At 45.4% G+C, this 18,835-nt stretch overlaps 2 protein-coding genes across 2 annotated transcripts; one reads left to right on the top strand and one right to left on the bottom strand.

Moving 5' to 3' along the window:
• The first annotated feature begins 5,447 nt into the window (after window positions 1-5,447).
• LOC110304038 (ribonuclease MRP protein subunit p24-like) lies at window positions 5,448-6,476 on the top strand. Its single transcript, XM_021175291.2, has 3 exons — window positions 5,448-5,704; window positions 5,843-5,909; window positions 6,112-6,476. Exons 1-3 carry the CDS (start codon window positions 5,480-5,482, stop codon window positions 6,474-6,476), a joined length of 657 nt encoding a protein of 218 aa, XP_021030950.1. The 5' UTR covers window positions 5,448-5,479.
• Window positions 6,477-15,685: 9,209 nt separating this feature from the next.
• Rps26 (ribosomal protein S26) lies at window positions 15,686-17,577 on the bottom strand. The gene is made up of 4 exons (XM_021174494.3): window positions 17,396-17,577; window positions 16,983-17,160; window positions 16,158-16,288; window positions 15,686-15,785 (listed from the first exon to the last, which is right to left on the bottom strand). The coding sequence occupies exons 1-4, from the start codon at window positions 17,396-17,398 to the stop codon at window positions 15,750-15,752; spliced, it is 348 nt and encodes a 115-aa protein (XP_021030153.1). The 5' UTR covers window positions 17,399-17,577; the 3' UTR covers window positions 15,686-15,749.
• Between the last annotated feature and the right edge of the window lie 1,258 nt (window positions 17,578-18,835).

Here is an 18,835-nt window from a genome sequence, read left to right on the forward strand (position 1 = left end):
ATCCCAGCAACCACATGGTGGCTCACAACCATCTGTAATGAGATCTGATGCCCTCTTCCAGTGAGTCTGAAGACAGCTACCGTATACTTATTTATAATAAATAAATAAATCTTTGGACTGGAGCGGGGCTGACCTGAGCAAGCCGAGGTCCTAAAATTCAATTCCCAACAACCACATGAAGGCTCACACCCATCTGTACAGCTACAGTGTACTCATATACATAAAATAAATAAATAAATCTTTTTTTTTTTCAGAGATAGAGAGAATATGGGAAGAGACAACAAAAAGCAAGAGCCATTTCAGGATCACATGGAAACCTAATACAGTAGATAGAACCTTCTTTAATAAAGGTGGAGAGAAAGCTCTAACCAAGTATTTCTTGCCACCAAACACAATCTCCACTGCCAGGAATGGGTTTCATCTAGTCCAGTTGTTGGTCAAAAGGGCCCCATGGAAATCCCTAAAAAACCCAGGCTATTGCCAAAGATATCGGTTGCTCTCCACAACCTTTTGGTAAGTCCCTATTGCTGAAGGAATACCTACATAATTCATTAAACACAAAGAAGTCAACCTGATGCCCACTTTGAGCCTTCTTCACCTCTACTGACTAGTGTTCACGTACTGGAAGGTATTCTTTCCACTACCAGAAGTATAAAAGGTGAACTCCAGCTCGTTTATATAAATCCTTCAGTCCACAATGGTGACCTGCCTACAAGACACATTGGCACAGTAGTGACCCAAGAGTTGGGGTAACCAACCATCAGCTAACTGGATGTGAGGCCCACTCCATGAGAGGAAACCCATTTATGCCTAGCACTGCTCTGGTGGCCAAGAACCCGAGACAAGATAACTCACAGACCTTGGAGAAAACCAAAGAATGCTGTCCTACTGAAGAGTAGCAATAACATGACTGCTAACAACATTCTACTGTACTCACGGACCTGTGTCCTGCTCAGACATCGTCAGAGACGCTCCCTCCTGCAGGAGATGGGGACAGACACAGAGACCAGCGGCCAGACAATGTGCAGAGAGTGAGAGACCCCGGACACTCGCTCCTAAACGGGAGGTCTCCGTCAATCCCTCCCCTCAGAGCGCAAGGAACCCTGCTGAAGAGGAGGCAGAAAGATGAGGACTAACACACACACACACACACACACACACACACACACACACACACGCACGCGCACACGCACACGCGCGCACACTCACAGAGACCGAAGCAGCACACACCAGGCCTGCGCAGATCTAAGCCAGATGGGTCCCATTACCGAGAGGGAAAGTAGACAGGAGGCCCCGAGTCGAACCCAGAAGCTATCTCCACTGATAACTGCTCACAAAGGAAAAATAGTTTTCTCCAACAGAGTCTCACTGGGTATAACAAACTGCACTCACTGGCAAGCACCAGGCCTGGCAGCAGATGGCCACACAAAACAAACTCAGTGATATTTTTGAAGGGTTTTTTTTTTTTTTTTTTTTTTTTTGACTCACAGTGCTTTGTCTGAGCATTAAAAAACAAACAGGACTGGTGAGATGGCTCAGTGGGTAAGAGCACCGGACTGCTCTTCCGAAGGTCCAGAGTTCAAATCCCAGCAACCACATGGTGGCTCGCAACCATCCATAATGAGATCTGATGCCCTCTTCTGGAGTGTCTGAAGACAGCTACAGTGTACTTACATATAATAAATAAATAAATCTTTAAAAAAAAAAAAAAACCGGCCGGGCGTTGGTGGCGCACGCCTTTAATCCCAGCACTCGGGAGGCAGAGGCAGGCGGATTTTTGAGTTCGAGGCCAGCCTGGTCTACAAAATGAGTTCCAGGACAGCCAGGGCTATACAGAGAAACCCTGTCTTGAAAAACAAAAACAAACAAACAAAAGAGCTCATGCAGTTCTTTTGGAGAACCCAAATTTGTTTCTCAGCACCCGTATCAGGCAGCTTGCCACCATCTGTGACTCTAGTTCCCGTGGTCTCTGCAGGCACCTATCTACTCCTACCTCCACAAATACATATAAATAGTAAAAATAAATATTCTAAAATATTTTATCTTAAAACAAAATGTAGCCGGGCGTGGTGGCGCACGCCTTTAATCCCAGCACTCGGGAGGCAGAGGCAGGCGGATTTCTGAGTTCGAGGCCAGCCTGGTCTACAAAGTGAGTGCCAGGACAGCCAGGGCTATACAGAGAAACCCTGTCTCGAAAAAAAACCAAAAAAACAACAACAACAAAAAAAAAAAACCAAAACGTAAGCGTGAGTTACCGTGTTGATCTCAAAACCATGGCTATTTTATTATGTTTATTTATTTCCTGTATGTGTGGGCTCCTGTGGGCTCCTGCCTCTAGGCATCGGGGCTTGTAGTCACAGTTATTTATCTCCTTTTCCACACTGTGGTACCAGGGAGAGACTCAGGTTGTCAGGCATAGTGAGCTCTCTCCCCAGCTCAAGTATTACTGTTTAAATTAAGTTACTGAGGTTTGGAAAGAGTAAATTGCATAAAATTGCAAATGAGTAGAATAATATGGGAAAAGTTGAAACTCAGTTTAGTCTCCTACAACGGGCTCTTAACTGTTGCACTATGTCGCCCCCTACGGTCAGCCTAGTGCACTGACATCCATGGCGCATCATTTTTAACTGTAGCCAGAGAGCTCTGTAGCCTGACGCTTGGAGCGGCTGGGTTCACGTCGGTATATTATGCTTTAGACTGGAGAAAAGGAATGTTTTGTGACTGGTGAACGTCCATCAGGGCTACTCTCACCGGCCTCATCTTTGGACAGCCACTGCGAGAAGCTCAGGTTTAGCCACACTTGGTGATACCCACACGAACTCCCAGCACTCAGGGAAGCAGAGGCAGGAAGAGTTCATGAGCGTTAAAGAGTCCAGTGTTAACTACCTAGCATTCATTCCAGAAGGAGCTGAGGTACAATCAAAATAATAAACCATGATAAGGTCACAGTGGCACACACGTGTAATCCTAGCACGTGGGAGGCAGAGGCAGGAAGGTGACACCATCAACCTGGGTACGTTAGACGCTATCCTGGGTTACACAGTAAGAGCCTGTCTAAAAAAAGAAAGAAATCCGCCTGCCTCTGCCTCCGAGGCCAGCCTGGTCTACAAAGTGAGTTCCAGGACAGCCGGGCTATACAGAGAAACCCTGTCTCGAAAAACCAAAAAAAATAAAAAAATAAAAAAATAAATAAAATAAAGAAAGAAAGAAAGGAAGAAAGAAAGAAAGAATGAGGTGGGACTGAGAGATGGCTCACAGGTTTAGAGCACCGACTGATTGATCCTCCAGACATCCTGAGTTCAATTCCTAGCAACCGCATGGTGGCTCACAAGCATCTGTAATGGGATCTGATGCCCTCTTCTGGTGTGTTTGAAGACAGTGACATATATACTGACATATGTAAAATGAATCAATAGAGAAAGAGAGAGGGAGAGAGAGAGAAAGAAAGAACATGATGAACATCTCACTATATCTTTCTAAGATATATTATTATATAAGGCTGTAAGAAAGAGAGGGAGGGTATGGAGGAGCCAGATAAAGGGAGAACATTAGTGACATTGTTTTCAAACTTTTTTCCAAAAAAGGAAAAGAAGCAGTTGGAGAGATGATGCTCAAGAGTTAAAAGCTGGTGCTGCTGTTGAGAAGCTCATGACGGCCAGCTCTGGGGATCCAAAGTCCTCTCCAGACACTACACTCATGTGCACACACACACATACACATAATTAAAGTAATAATAATAATAATAATAATAAAATATTACAAAGTGCAGGAGAATGCTGGAGGAAGAAGCTGGAGGAAAGAGAGGGGTTTTCTAAGACGATGGAAACACCAGCACATGAAGATGGTAAAACAAACACGGAGAGAAGAACAGCTGCTTTAGGAGACAGAGAGTGTCCTCATGTAGCCAAGATGTGGGGCAGGCTCCCAAGTGTGCAGATAGCACCATGCTAGGCAGAAGCACGGATTTTCTCCTCGGTCTCCTCGGTCTTTCTCCTCCTCCTTCTTTCTCCTCCTCCTCCTTCTTTCTTCTTCTTCTTCTTCTTCTTCTTCTTCTTCTTCTTCTTCTTCTTCTTCTTCTTCTTCTTCTTCTTCTTCTTCTTCTCCTCCTCCTTCTTCTCCTCCTCCTTCCTCCTCCTCCTCCTTCCTCCTCCTCCTCCTCCTCCTCCTCCTCCTCCTCCTCCTCCTCCTCCTCCTCCTCCTCCTTCTTCTTCTTCTTCTTCTTCTTCTTCTTCTTCTTCTTCTTCTTCTTCTTCTTCTTCTTCTTTCTCTCTCTCTCTCTCTCTCTCTCTCTCTCTCCCTCTCCTTTCTTTGAAAGGAGCTTTTATCTTACTCTGTGGTCTAGGCTCCTGGAACTCAGACACTCCACTAGCCAATGCTGACCTAGGACATTCATCCTGCCTTAGCTTCCCAGAGCTGCAAACCTACTGGGATAAACAGGGTCTCACTGTGTGGTCTTAGCCTGAAACTATGTAGACTAGTCTGGTTTTTAACTTGTAGCAGTCACCATGCCTCTTTGTCCAAAATGCTGGGATCACAGGGGCCGGCCACCACACCTGGCTTATATATTTTACTGATATGATTTGCTGTTCCAAATCCCTTTTAGGGTGTTATACATTAGGTACATAGACATTATATTGCTGCCTTAGTCTTGAAAATCACGCCAAAGCAAATAAGGATGCAGAGATAAAGGATCTTAACGCTGAACGGCTCCACCGGCTCAGTGCAGTTTAGCCACCACCTGCCTTGCTCTCTGTAACATGCTGGCTTGGTAGGTGAGCTCCTGCCTCAGATACTTTGTCTTGCCACATCCAATGCTGGAAAAATCTATTCTGGTTTATCCCAATGGCTTGTTCACCTTCACAGCCCCCTCCTTCTCACCCCTCCTTCCTCTTTCCTGGAAGAGTGATGGTGGTATCTGAGAGCCAGTCTCACACAGCTTTGCCTTGAACTCTCTATGCACTTCAGGATGATCTTGAACTCGGATTCCATGCTTCCATTACCTAAACTCTAGGATTGCTCATGTGCACCAGTATTCCTAATTTTCCTTCACTTCTTCTTTTTTTTAAAGATGTATTTGTTTATTTTATGTATATGAGTACACTGTAGCTGTACAGATGGTTGTGAGCATTCCTGCTCGCTCGGTCTCTGCTTACTCCTGCCCAAATATTTATTTATTACTATAAATAAGTACACTGTAGCTGTCTTCAGATGCAACAGAAGAGGGCTTCAGATCTCTTTACAGATGGTTGTGAGCCATCATGTGATTGCTGGGATTTGAACTCAGGACCTTCAGAAGAGCAGTCATTGCTCTCAACCACTGAGCCATCTCACCAGCCCTTTCCTTATGATTAAACATCATCAGTAGTTAATCCTATCAAGAAGCTACTGGGGGCGCAGAGGCCTAGGATGGTTACACTGAGAAAGCCGACTTCCGGCGTGGAGTTCTTTCGCAGCGTTTGAGCGGCTGAGCTCTCGAGCGATGCGGCAGAAGTATTACGTTGAAGCAGCTGCTCGGGGCCTGGTGGGAAGCTGCCCGGGCCAGGCCCGGTACCTCCTATGGGCCTACAGTTCGACACACGAGGATAACAGCACTTTTCAGGAAACATGTCCACACTGCTTCCAATTGTTGGTTCTGGATAACTCTAGAGTGCGCCTCAAACCTAAAGCCAAACCGACACCAAAGATACAGAAACTTCTTTGTTTTGTTTTTGGTTTTGTTTTTTCGAGACAGGGTTTCCTGGAACTCACTTTGTAGACCAGGCTGGCCTCGAACCCAGAAATCCGCCTGCCTCTGCCTCCCAAGTGCTGGGATTAAAGGCGTGCGCCACCACCGCCCGGCCAGAAACTTCTTAATCGAGAAACAAGAAATGATACACTCAGTTTTAAAGAAGCGAAACTGTTGAGAAAGTATAAAGACCCTGCAAGGGCTGGAGAGATGGCTCAGCAGTTAAGAGCACTGACTGCTCTTCTGAAGGTTCTGAGTTCAAATCCCAGTGACTACATGGTGACTCACAACCATCCATAATGGGATCTGGCACCCTCTTCTGGTGTGTCTGAAGACAGCTACAGTGTACTTACATATAATAATAAATAAATCTTTATGAAAAATAAATAAAGACTCTACAAGTGTGCTGCTGGTTACCTGTAGAACATGCAACAGAACAGTGAGACACCATGGTAAGAGTAGATGCTTCCTGTGGGCTCTGAAGAGCAATGCTGCCACTGCTGCCAACAAAGCCAGCCGGAAGACGCCGAAGAGAACGGCTCCAGGCTCTGCAAACCTTGGTCAGAGGACAAATGGTTCCAAAGGCAAGAGTCCCTCCTTGACCATCAGAACACCTACATCTGTACAGTCAACACTCATTTGCTCCTCAAGGAATGGGAGCAAAAGAAAGAAACACATCTCTCAACTAAAAGCACTGCTTAGTCAGAGTGCATCTGACAAGAACCCAAAGCTGGACTTCAGGCACTTCTAGTGCAGCTTTTGTCCTCGCTTTGATGTCTGAGCACATGGAAACTAAGTCAAAAGCAAGCTGTTCTCTTCACCCTTCAGTGCTGTGGGAAGTGCCTCATTAAACCAAGCCTCCTCGGCCTCCCTGGTGAATGTGAAGACCAAAAAGTAAATGACCAAAGGGAAAGGTACTGCTGCAGCTACACCTACAGCTCTATCTTATCTCCAGGACCAACAGAGCAGAAGGAACCCCAGCCTACAGGTTGTTCTCTGAGCTCCACATGAGTGCCCACCCTGCAGTAGATGAATAAATGTAATAAACGGCTTTGAAAACTAAAAAAAAAAAAAAAAAAGAAGAAGCTACTGGGGCTGTAGAGCTGGTTAAGCGCCCTGGCTGCTCTCCTGTTAGGACCTGGGATCAATTTCCATCTGCCCACATGCTTGCTCATAACCATCAGTAATTCCAGTTCCAGGAGATCCGATATCCTCTTCAGACCTCCACAATCACCAGGTATGCATGTCACCAGGTATGCATGTGGTGCACATTAATACATACATACATGTGAGCAAAACACTCATATACATAAAGATAATGTTTTTCAGAAGCAGCAGCTACCCTGGGGATGGGCGTGAGAACGCACATCTTTGATCGGAGAACTCAAGGCAGAAACAGGAGGGGGATCCCTGAGTTCCAGGCCAGTCATATCTACAGAGTGAAACCTACATGGGGGACAGGAAGAAAGAGGCTACCCAGAGCTGAATTGTTGGATGAAGCTCAGTTGGTAGAGTGTACACTTGGCAAGCATAAGGCTCCCTCCTCAGGTATGATGTCATGTGCCTGAAATCTAAGCACCGAAAAGGTGGCCTGGCCTCTGTAGGTACTGCCACACACATGGTATACATACTCATTCACGAACATGAGTAAAAATAAAATCTTTTCTCCTTTTTTGTTTTGTGTTGCTTTTCAAGATAGGGTATCACTGCATAGTCCTAGTTGTCCTGGAACTCACTTTATAGACTAGGCTGGCCTCAAACTCAGAGATCTGCCTGCCTCTGCCTCCCTGTAGAGGAATTTTAATCCAGCCACATGTCTTCCCTGGCAAGGGATCACATCCAAAGACCTTCTAGGTATGTGGGATCCAGCTGGAATGACACACCTTTAATCCTTCTGGGTGGGATACAGACACATCCTTAGCTCACACCTTTAAACCCAAATTAGAGAAACAGCAGTGTTTGAAAGTGATGTGTAGGGCTGGTGAGATGGTTCAGCAGGTAAGAGCACTGACTGCTCTTCTGAAGGTCCTGAGTTCAAATCCCAGAAACCACATGGTGGCTCCACCAGCCTGGTCTACAAAGTGAGTTCCAGGACAGCCAGGGCTACACAGAGAAACCATGTCTCAAAACAAAAAACAAAAACAAAACAAAAAAACAAAAACAAAAAACCACTCCCAAGTGCTGGGATTAAAGGTGTGTGCCACAACCGCCTAACTTTTTTTTCTTTTTCTTTTTTATTTTATTTATTATTTTTTTTAAAGATTTATTTATTTATTATATGTAAGTACACTGTAGCTGTCCTCAGATACTCCAGAAGAGGGCATCAGATTTCGTTACAGATGGTTGTGAGCCACCATGTGGTTGCTGGGATTTGAACTCTGGACCTTCGGAAGAGCAGTCGGCGCTCTTAACCACTGAGCCATCTCGCCAGCCCCCTTTTTCTTTTTAAAAAGGATTTTATTTTGCAGTGGTGGTGCACATCTTTAATGTTAGCATTTGAGAGGCAAAGGACAGCCTGGTCTACAGAGCAAGTTCCAGGACAACCAGAGATACAGGTGGGAGGGGGGTTAGAAGGAGGGAGGGGAGGGGAGAGAGAGAGAGAGAGAGAGAGGAGAGAGAGAGAGAGAGAAACAGAAGGGGAAGAGGGGGAGAAGCCAACTTAGAGGCAGACGAACAGGAAGAAGAGCCGGATCCTGTGTGGTTTTAAACAACCACAAGTAGCTAAGATTTTCACAAGGTTAGAATAACTGGGGTAAAGCTTCTATCATTATCAATTGGCTCTGAAACTATTGTATTGACATCTTGTAAATTGTGATCTTATTGTTATATAAATCTGATTTGATAATTAAGCTCTAAGAGTCGTGTTTCTACTGGTAACTAGGTGTTGAGATGGCTGACTGTGGGGTGTGTGGGGTGCTGCGTGGAAGTGAGAGGAACTCGGGGGGCGGGGCTTGCCCGAGAGATAGCCCAGTGGGAGCCCTATGGCCATGCAGGGCCGGAGAGTTGTTAGGCCAAGAGACCACATGAGTGAGATCACCTGTTGAGGGGGCTAGCCCCAGAGAGTTGTAGCCACGACAGGAGCGCTGGAGTGTGGACTGGCCCCGCTGAGAGTTGGCAAGTTTTTTAAAAACTATTTCCCACTTGCCTCTGCCTCCTAAATACTGGGATTACATGTGCCACCATACCTGATTTAAAAAAAAAAAAAAAGGTTTACTTATTTTATATGAGCCACCATGTAGTTGCTGGAAATTAAACTCAGGACCTCTTAAAGAACAGTCAGCGTTCTCAACCGCTGAGCCATCTCTCCAACTCATACCTGACTCTTTTTAGCCAGTTGGCTTTGTGCAACAAAGACTTGGTCTCTGATGAAAGTCCCAAGCATATAGGAAATGAATATTTATTGAACAGGGCTAGAGAGATGGCCCAGCAGTTAAAAGTACTGGCTGTTTTTCCAGAGGACCCAGGTCCTATGTCTGGTAACTACACTGGGTCTCAAATCCATCTGTAACTCCAGTTCCAGGGGACCTGGTGCCCTTTTCTGGGTTCCATGAACACAATGTGTGGTGCACAATCATATATGAGCAGGCAAAACATCCATGCCACATAAAATAAAGTAAAATTTAAAATTATTATATTCTAGTCCCTGTTCTTTTCATCTAAGGGTCCAGTCTACTTTAATAAGACTCATGAGTTTAACTAATTTATGATGGTTAAAGAAACTTTTCCCTCCCAAGATTGTTTTTGTTGTTGTTGTTGTTGTTTTTGTTTTTAATTGTAGCCCTGACTATCCTGGAACTCACTCTGTAGACCAGGCTGGCCTTGAACTCAGAGATTCACCTACCTCTGCCTCCTGAGTGCTGGGACTAAAAGTGTGTGCCACCACTGCCCAGCAAGAAACTCAGCATCCTTCGTGGCAGCCACTAACTGTTCCATCTCTGAGTCCAGTCCCTGGAACTCTGACTCAATGATCCCCCATTGACTACCTTGTAAAAATTATTTTGGCTGCCAGGCGTGGTGGTGCATGCCTGTAATCCCAGCACTCGGGAGGCAGAGGCAGGCGGATTTCTGAGTTCGAGGCCAGCCTGGTCTACAGAGTGAGTTCCAGGACAGCCAGGGCTATACAGAGAAACCCTGTTTCAAAAGAACAAAACAAAACACACACACACACACACAAAAATTTATTTTGGCTTTTCTATGCCCAATACATGAAGACCTTCCATTTCTTATTAGCTTCAGCACTATAGCTGGGCAGATACTGAGGTATTCTAACCCACATATGCTGACCTGGCCTACTTCCCAGCCACATGGCATTACCCGCCATCTTGGTCTTGCCCTGGCTGCTCCTGCTCCCCTGGCGTCTTCATGGCGACTCCCCTGGAGCCCTGTACCAGCCATGTGGCAGGCATAGAATAGTATGAACAGGTTCAATACGTTGCAATCTGGTCGATGAACAAGCTTAGCTTAAGGCCTAGGCATTTATTAATTAATAATAAGCTTCTGAAAACTGGGCCTTGGGTGGAAAAGCTTGTGGCTACACCACCCACCTGTTATGACTAATTGCTTTTCTGGCTTCTGTAACTTACTTACACAGATACCCAAAGTTTTTTTTTGTTTTTTTTTTTTTTAATGTAAGTATACTGTAGCTGTCTTCAGACACCCTAGAAGAGGGCATCATGTGGTTGCTGGGATTTGAACTCACGACCTTCAGAAGAGCAGTCAGCGCTCTTAACCGCTGAGCCATCTCTCCAGCCCGCAAAGATTGTTTTTGTTTGTTTTTAGTTTTTTTTGAGACAGGGTTGTTTTTTGTTTGTTTGTTTGTTTGTTTTTGTGGCCCTGTAGACCAGGCTGGCCTTGAACTTATTAGAAATCCACTTGTTTCTGCTTCCTAAGTGTTGGGATTAGTGGCATGTGCCACCACTGCCTGGCCAAAGTTTGTTTTTTGTTACCCTAACCACTTAACTTGGGAGAACAGACCAGTTTCTACTTGCTTGCATAGACATTAAAGGTCTTCCTGTGGTTTTCCCCTTTAAAAACCCTCCCCCTGCCCCTCCTTCAGGACATGCCTCAGACTGAGCTTTAAAGCTGTCACCCTGCTAGGAGCTAATCAATAAATCCTTTGATTATACTTAAATTGAGTCTATGGTCTTTCCCAGGAGTCACAGACTCTAACACATTAAGCAGACATACCCTCATCCCTGAATGCAAGAATAAACTTTGGGAGTCAGCAAGATGGCTCAATAGACAATGAACACACACAGTAGATAAATGTAATAGAAAAAATTTAAGGTGAGGGGCAGAAAGATGACTAAAGACTTGTTCCCAGCATCCATATGGTGGTTCACAACTATCTATAACTCCAGTTCCAGATGACTCTCTTCTGACCTCTTTCATTGCTGGGACACAAACACATATGCAGTTCAAATACTCATACACAGGGGCTGGTGAGATGGCTCAGTGGGTAAGAGCACCCGACTGCTCTTCCGAAGGTCCAGAGTTCAAATCCCAGCAACCACATGGTGGCTCACACCCATCCGTAAAGAGATCTGGCGCCCTCTTCTGGAGTGTGTCTGAAGACAGCTACAGTGTACTTACATATAATAAATAAATAAATCTCAAAAAAAAAAAAAAAAACCAAATACTCATACACAGAAAATTTAAAAGTCTTAAAAAAAATGTCTCGGAGGGCCAGCTGTGGTTGATTCATGCTCATCCCAACCAGAACCTTCCCTCATAGGCCCATGTCACATAGGCTTGGTCACATCTGGGGCACTCTTTTGGAGGTGTTTAGGAACTGGGAGCCTTAGGAGGCAGCTTGACTATCAGATGTAGGTCACTAGTGGAAAATGCAAGCACTGTTGGTTCCAACTGGTTAGGAAGTTTATTTGTTGTGAGAGGGTCCCATGTACTTCAAGCTGACTGGTCTTGAACTATGTGGCTGCGGATGACCTTGAAATTCCAACCTCCACCCCTCCCCTCCAAGAACTGGAATTACAGGTGTGTACCACACCTTGATTATGCTACATGCACATTAAGTGTGCTGGTTGGTTTTAATGTCAGCCTGACACAAGCTAGAGTCATTTGGGAAGTGGGAACTTCAACAGAGAATCCCCACCAGATTGGCCTGCAGTGCATTTTTTGAAATTGATGATTGATGCAGGGAAGCCCCTGGGCTGGAGGTCCTGGAAGCTGTTAGCAAGGAGGGCAGAACAAGTCTTGTGGAGCAAGACAGGAAGCACAACTCCTCCATAGTCTCTGCTTCCTGCCCTGACTTTTCTCAGTAAGGGACTGGGAACTGGAAGTCAAAAATGAAATCAACTTTTCTCCCCAAATTCCTGTTGGGCATAGTGTTTTGTCACAGCAAAAGGAACCCTGAGCCTGGCGTGGTGGCGCACGCCTTTAATCCCAGCACTAGGGAGACAGAAGCAGGCAGATTTCTGAGTTCGAGGCTAGCCTGGTCTACAAAGTGATTTCCAGGACAGCCAGGGCTACACAGAGAAACCCTGTGTTGAAAAACCTGAGACACTAGACAAACAATTCTACCTGATGTAAAGCTCCACCTTCCAGTTAACTTAAGAACTACCAATTCCCCAGCTCCAGAGTGCTAGAATTACAGATGTGTGCAGTCGTACCCAGCTCCTGTCCAGCTGCTGCTTCAGATTGTCCAGTGCAATGGATAAAGCCTGTTATGTCTCTGACATCTTGAGTTCCACCATGCCTTCCTGGCCACGAGGGGAGGATCAACTGTGGATCAAAATTAGCCCTTCTTCCCTTAAACTGTTTCTGTTGGGACTAAGCTCAGGCAGGTTGGAAAAAATTAACTAACACAGCATACAAGAGGCACTAAATTCAATCTCCAGCACTACATAAAATGTTCACAGTAAAAAAAAAAAGCTCGAGTTAGAGACATGGCTGAACAATTAAGAGTGCCTTTAGCCTTCAGAGGACTCAGGTTTGTTACTGCTCAAAACCTTTGTGAGTCCAGTTCCAGGGTATCCCAACACCCTCTTCTGGCCACTATGGGCACTGCATATACATGGTGTTTAATAAAACAACTTAAAAACAAGCTAAATGTGCAAACTAAAACATGATGCTATAGTGGTAGGCAATGAATACTATCTTCCTCACACACACTAATTCTGGGGTAATCAAGAAGGAAAGTCTAAGAGTCAGGATGTGTGCAAAGGCAGCCCAGTACCTCACTGGTCTCCACTTCAGCTGAACACCAGCCTACAACACTTACTCAGTTATGTACTGAGTGTGGTATGTACTGAGTGTGGACACCTCAGAAGCAAATTAGATAGGATTCTAGGCTACAGCAAGACCTCCCTCAACTACATCTCCTAAAAAGCAACAAAACCTAGTGGAAAGGGTAACACTTGTACCAGGTTAAACAGAGTGGGCTGCTGGCTTTGACATTCATCTGAAGGGAGCTGGAGATTGCTCAGTGCACACACTGCTTACAAAGAACCCTAGTTCAAATCCCAGCATCCAGCCAGCTACCATACAAACTATCAGCTCCATATGATCCAGCATCTCTGGCCTCTCTGCAGGCACCAGCCCCTCCATCCACACTAAAATGGAACTTCAAAGCTAGCCTGTAGTCTTTTGTTTTTTCAAGACAGGGTTTCTCTGTGTAGCCCTGGCTGTCCTGGAACTCACTCTGTAGACCAGGCTGGTCTCCAACTCAGAAATCAACCTGCCTCTAGCCTGTAGTCTTATTCTGCTTGTGACTTTCCCTTAAGTTAGGAGATGGATGCCTGACACCTAGGTGACCTTCCTAGAGGTGTGGAAATTGATATTCTGACTATATTCCAAACAAGTAACGTGACAGGTTAACTTCAGAGCCTGAAGCTGATCTGTACTTAAGCTGACCTTGAACTCCCAAATGCTCAGTTTGACAGTTTTGGATTATCGAGGCAAAAAACAAAAATTGCTCCCCCGGAATTGGGAGTTGATAGTTTTAAGGTGCAAAGAACTAAAGCCAGGTCTTCTGAATAGTCAGTGCTTTTAATCATCTCTAGTCTCTCCTTAACTACATAAATGCAACATAGGTGTGCCTAGTGACCTTAGAAAGGTCAAAGACATTGAAACCCTTGAAGGTTGGGAATGGATATAAGCCACCACATGGGTACTCAGACTGGACTGAAGATAAAGGTACTTGCTACCAAGCCCGATGTTTGCAGTTTTATCCCAGACCCATAGTGGAAGGGTGAGCTGACCCCTGAAATTTGTCATCCATACCATGGTCATGTTAAGAGTTGCTGCCCCAGGGCTGGTGAGATGGCTCAGCAGGTAAGAAAGAGCACCCGACTGCTCTTCTGAAGTTCCTGAGTTCAAGTCCCAGCAACCACATGGTGGCTCACAACCATCCCTAAGGAGATCTGACTCCCTCTTCTGGTTGTGTCTGAAGACAGCTACAGTGTACTTACATATAATAAAATCTTAAAAAAAAAAAAAAGTTGCCCCTTATCAATGAGGAAGAACTCATTTCCCAACTAGCAACAAAACTGCCAAGGTCAGCCCAGGCTAGGAGAACTTACTTTAAATCCAGAAATGCAGGGGGCTCACATTAAAAATGCAGGCGACCTTGTCACTAACATAGACCCTGACCTATAATTCTCACCTTAGATTTTCTGTCAATAGCTTTGCTTTCAACTTGGATTAAAGGGTTTTGTTTTTTTCGAGACCAGACTCAGAAATCTGCCTGCCTGTCTCAGGTGCTGGGATTAAAGGCGTGAGCTACCACGCCTGGCTGGATTAAAGGTTTTGCAAATAGGACCATGCCTAGGTCCTTAAAACACTACTCTCCTTTCTTGCTGCTGTATTCCCTGGATAAACATTTAGAAATCCTTTAGCCCAAGGTACCAACTGGCTCAGCTTTCAGATAAAGGTTAAGTGGTCAACTTAGCCAGAGATGGTTGACTCATGGGCACTGAGGCATCTAGGTTCAAAGCTAGCAAGACATGAAGGCATGAGACCATGCCTCAAAACAAGAAATTAAACTGGCTTAAAACTTTAACATCCGGGCTGGTGAGATGGCTCAATGGGTAAGAGCACACCCGACTGCTCTTTCGAAGGTCCAGAGTTCAAATCCCAGCAACCACATGGTGGCTCACAACCATCCGTAACGAGATCTGGCGCCCTCTTCTGGAGTGTCTGAAGACAGCTACAGTGTACTTACATATAATAAATAAATAAATCTTTAAAAAAAAAAAAAAAAACTTTAACATCCTACGATCACATTACAGTCTGTAGGGCAGGGGACCAGTGAGTGCCCTGCACCATAAAAACAGAAACCCTGGGGCTGGTGAGATGGCTCAGGGGTTAAGAACACTCCTGCTCTTCCAAAGGTCCCGAGTTCAAATCCCAGCAACCACATGGTGGCTCACAACCATTTGTAAGGAAATTGGATGGCTCTTCTGGAGTGTCTAAGACAGCTACAGTGTACTTACATATAATAAATTAAAAAAAAAAAAAAAAAAAAAAAAACACCGGGCTGGTGAGATGGCTCAGTGGGTAAGAGCACCCGACTGCTCTTCCGAAGGTCCAGAGTTCAAATCCCAGCAACCACATGGTGGCTCACAACCATCCGTAACGAGATCTGGCGCCCTCTTCTGGAGTGTCTGAAGACAGCTACAGTGTACTTACATATAATAAATAAATAAATCTTAAAAAAAAAAACAAAAAAACACCAATAAACAGAAACCCTGGCTTGTCTTACAAGGATCCAGGTGATCCACAGAACCCTGTCCAAAAGCTGAGCCCAGTGAACACACTTATAATCCCATGGCTTGCTAGGAGTTGAGGTGGCATAAACAGAATCCATGGAGCTCACTGCTGGCCAGCCTGCAGAGAATGCCTTAGAGAATAAGGTGTACAAAGCCCAAAGCACCAAGTTCTGCACTATGGACCCCCAAAATGCACACAAGAGTCTTGACATAAACACACTCCAATGCCATGTAAAGTACAACTTCCATTTTATTTTTCCAGGGTAGTTTCCTTCTGTCCTTACAAAACGGCCTCTTTACATGGGCTTTGGTGGAGGTCGAGGTGCAGCGCCCTGAAAAACAAGAGATGAGCTAAATTAGAAATGAGGTACTCAATCTGCTGTGGTTGCCTACTTAACTCCAGTGCTCTAGAGACAGAAGAATCTGAGTCCCAGGTGAGCGAAGGCCAGCGAGACTTCCCACCCACCCATGTAGTTCACGATAGAGCACTTACCAGCATTAAGTTGAGGACCCAGCACCTCAAACCAAAGAACCCAACCACCACCCGCCTAGCATCACTAAAAGTGTTTCAGGCTATGCAAAATAGACAAGCATTTTTAAAATTTAAATGTAGGTCGTAGCTGCCTCAACAGACTAAATAAAACCTTAATGGATACTTCTCTGGGTAAGACTATGTATGTCCCAAGTTAAAATAATTTACTTACAGCAGGTCTGAATCGTGGTGGGGGTGTCCGGTCCTTCCGGGCTTCTCGGGATCGATTCCTGACGACCTTGCTATGGATGGCACAGCTCACGCAATAATGCAGCTTGACGTAGAGCTTGGGAAGCACGTAGGCTGAGAAATCGAGAAGCAGTTTAGACAGACACCCTTTCCTGTGATTCTCTTATTCAGAATTACCCTAACCTCCAAGTATGTGCAGTTTTACTGATAAATGACACCCAATGAAAACCAAACTGAGAAACCAACACTACACCCAACATACACCAAGAGTTCCAACTCTTGGGGCCAAGGCATCCTCAAAAGTGGGCCACACAATATGAGAATATCTCAAGTTAGGGAGTCTCACTCTGCTAGCTGGCCTCATGGTTACCACTGTTAGGTCAAGAAAAAACAAAACAATGAACAGACAGACAAAACCCAACTAGATGCTGTGGTGCACGCCTTTAATCCCAGCACTAGGGAAGATCTCTTGAGTAGGTCTACACAGTGAGTTCCAAGACAGCCAAAAACCAAGTCACAAACTGCCTAAACCAGTCTTTGCCCGTTTTAAAAGCTGTTCGGTTTTTTTCAGTAACTAAAGAATTATGCTTTTTCTGATCCTAAGAAGGCAGTCACTCACTGGGATGGAATGCAGGGGTTTGCCTACCATGCATGAGCCTCAATCCCCACCCCAAGAGAAAAACGAAGTTAAAACCCCAACGTTAAACCTGCTTAACAAAAGGCACCTTCTACCCAAGCTGAAGACAACGAGCCATACACACCTCCTCACTCTTCGTCCCTGTACAAATCACGGCTGTGGCTCACTTACCGTCGAAGACGCTTGCTTCGGATATGTCCCTGACGGCAGCGGCTTCTACAATGTTCCGAATGACAAACTTTTTGATGGCCTTATCCTTGGGCACGCACCGGGCGCAGTTCGTGCAGCGAATGGGCTGCACATGGCCGCGGCCCTTTTTGGCACGACCGTTGTTTCTTCTTTTTTTGGTCTGAGAATGGAAAGAGACACTATTGGAAAGGGGGCGAGAATTCAGCCCTTCCTGGACGGCCGCCACCCGCAGCCCCGACAGAGACCCGTACAAGTCCGGGGCACGCCAAGTCCGGGCTGGACGGTCCCTCTGTCACTTTCTTCTCCAAGACTCTGACTCTCAGGTCCCTACCGTCCAAAGATCTACTTCTACCCCAGTCCCCAGGCCCGCGCGCTCACCACGCGGCGACACTCACCATCTTGGAGCCAAGACTCGAAAGAGGATCCGGCGGCTCGCCCGACCCGCTTATATAGTACGAGATCCCTACGCTCACGCCGGAAAAAAAACCCTCAGCGACCTGTAATTCTATTTACTCTCTAGCAGCTATTATGCTCGAAATTACCTAATTACTTAGAGTTTCCTGTGAAATGTAGGGTTGTGATAAGTCCCTAGAAATGGTCTATGACGAAAAATATCAATGGAACTATTTAACCCTCCGGCGGAAGATTAAAACGTTATATGACAAAACAGGAAGTGACTATAAGGCTCTATAACATCCGGTTTACGTTAGTTCCAGAGCGGAAGTTATCCGGAATTCGGACGAACACTCCCTAGTGTGGGAGGACAAAAGAGATGCATTGTGGGAGTTGTAGTACGACTTGGAGAGGTTCTCTCTAGCCCGCAGTAGACGGACTAAAGGCGGCGCTACACCACCTTAAGACGCCATGATTTATTTCTTTGAAATGTGTGTTCTAAGTATAGGAATCAGAAATAGAAGACCTGGGAGAAACAAACCATTTTGTAAATGAGTCTTTCCAAATAGAGGCTTCGAGTGTTAGGATTAGGCCACCACGCTGGGCTTGAACCACCATTTTATTTCCAGATCCTGTTAACACAGATGAAGCACTTTAGTTAGTACATTTTATGTACCAACACAATTTAACTGATCAAGTTTATCAGATAGTTATTTATTTTGAAACATAGTCAAGTAGTCCAGGTTGACCTGGAACTTATTTGGTAGCCAAGTGTGACCTTGAATTTCTTTTTCTCTTTTTTTTTTTGTTGTTTTTCGAGACAGGGTTTCTCTGTGTAGCCCTGGCTGTTCTGGAACTCACTTTGTAGACCAGGCTGGCCTCGAACTCAGAAATCCCCCTGCCTCTGCCTCCCAAGTGCTGGGATTAAAGGCGTGCACCACCATGCCTGGCATGACCTTGAATTTCTTTCTTTTTTGTTTTGTTTTGTTTTTTGTTTTTGTTTTTCGAGACAGGGTTTCTCTGTATAGCCCTGGCTGTCCTGGAACTCACTTTGTAGACCAGGCTGGCCTCGAACTCAGAAACCCGCCTGCCTCTGCCTCCCAAGTGCTGGGATTAAAGGTGTGCGCCACCTCCGCCCGGCGACCTTGAATTTCTTATTTTCTTGAGTCTACCTCCCAAGTGCTGGAATTCCAGGCAACCCAGAGTCCTCGTGGATGGGGTAAACGCGCTAATCCTACTCGCCAAAATTCATGTAAAACTTTGTTGGCTGTGTGGCACACATCTGTAATCCGAAGGCTGCTGCGTGGTGATGGGAGGCTGAGACTGGAAGCTCACAGGACAGCTATTTTAGGAGCTCTGTGGTGGAAACAAAAAAAGACTGAATCTCACCAAGGTGGATGACTGGAACTGGGTTTTGAAAGTTGTTATATGACCTCCACATA

The sequence above is a fragment of the Mus caroli genome, unplaced genomic scaffold (genome assembly GCF_978045245.1).
Source record: "Mus caroli unplaced genomic scaffold, Mus_caroli_1 scaffold_9, whole genome shotgun sequence".
Classification (NCBI taxonomy): Eukaryota; Metazoa; Chordata; class Mammalia; order Rodentia; family Muridae; genus Mus; species Mus caroli.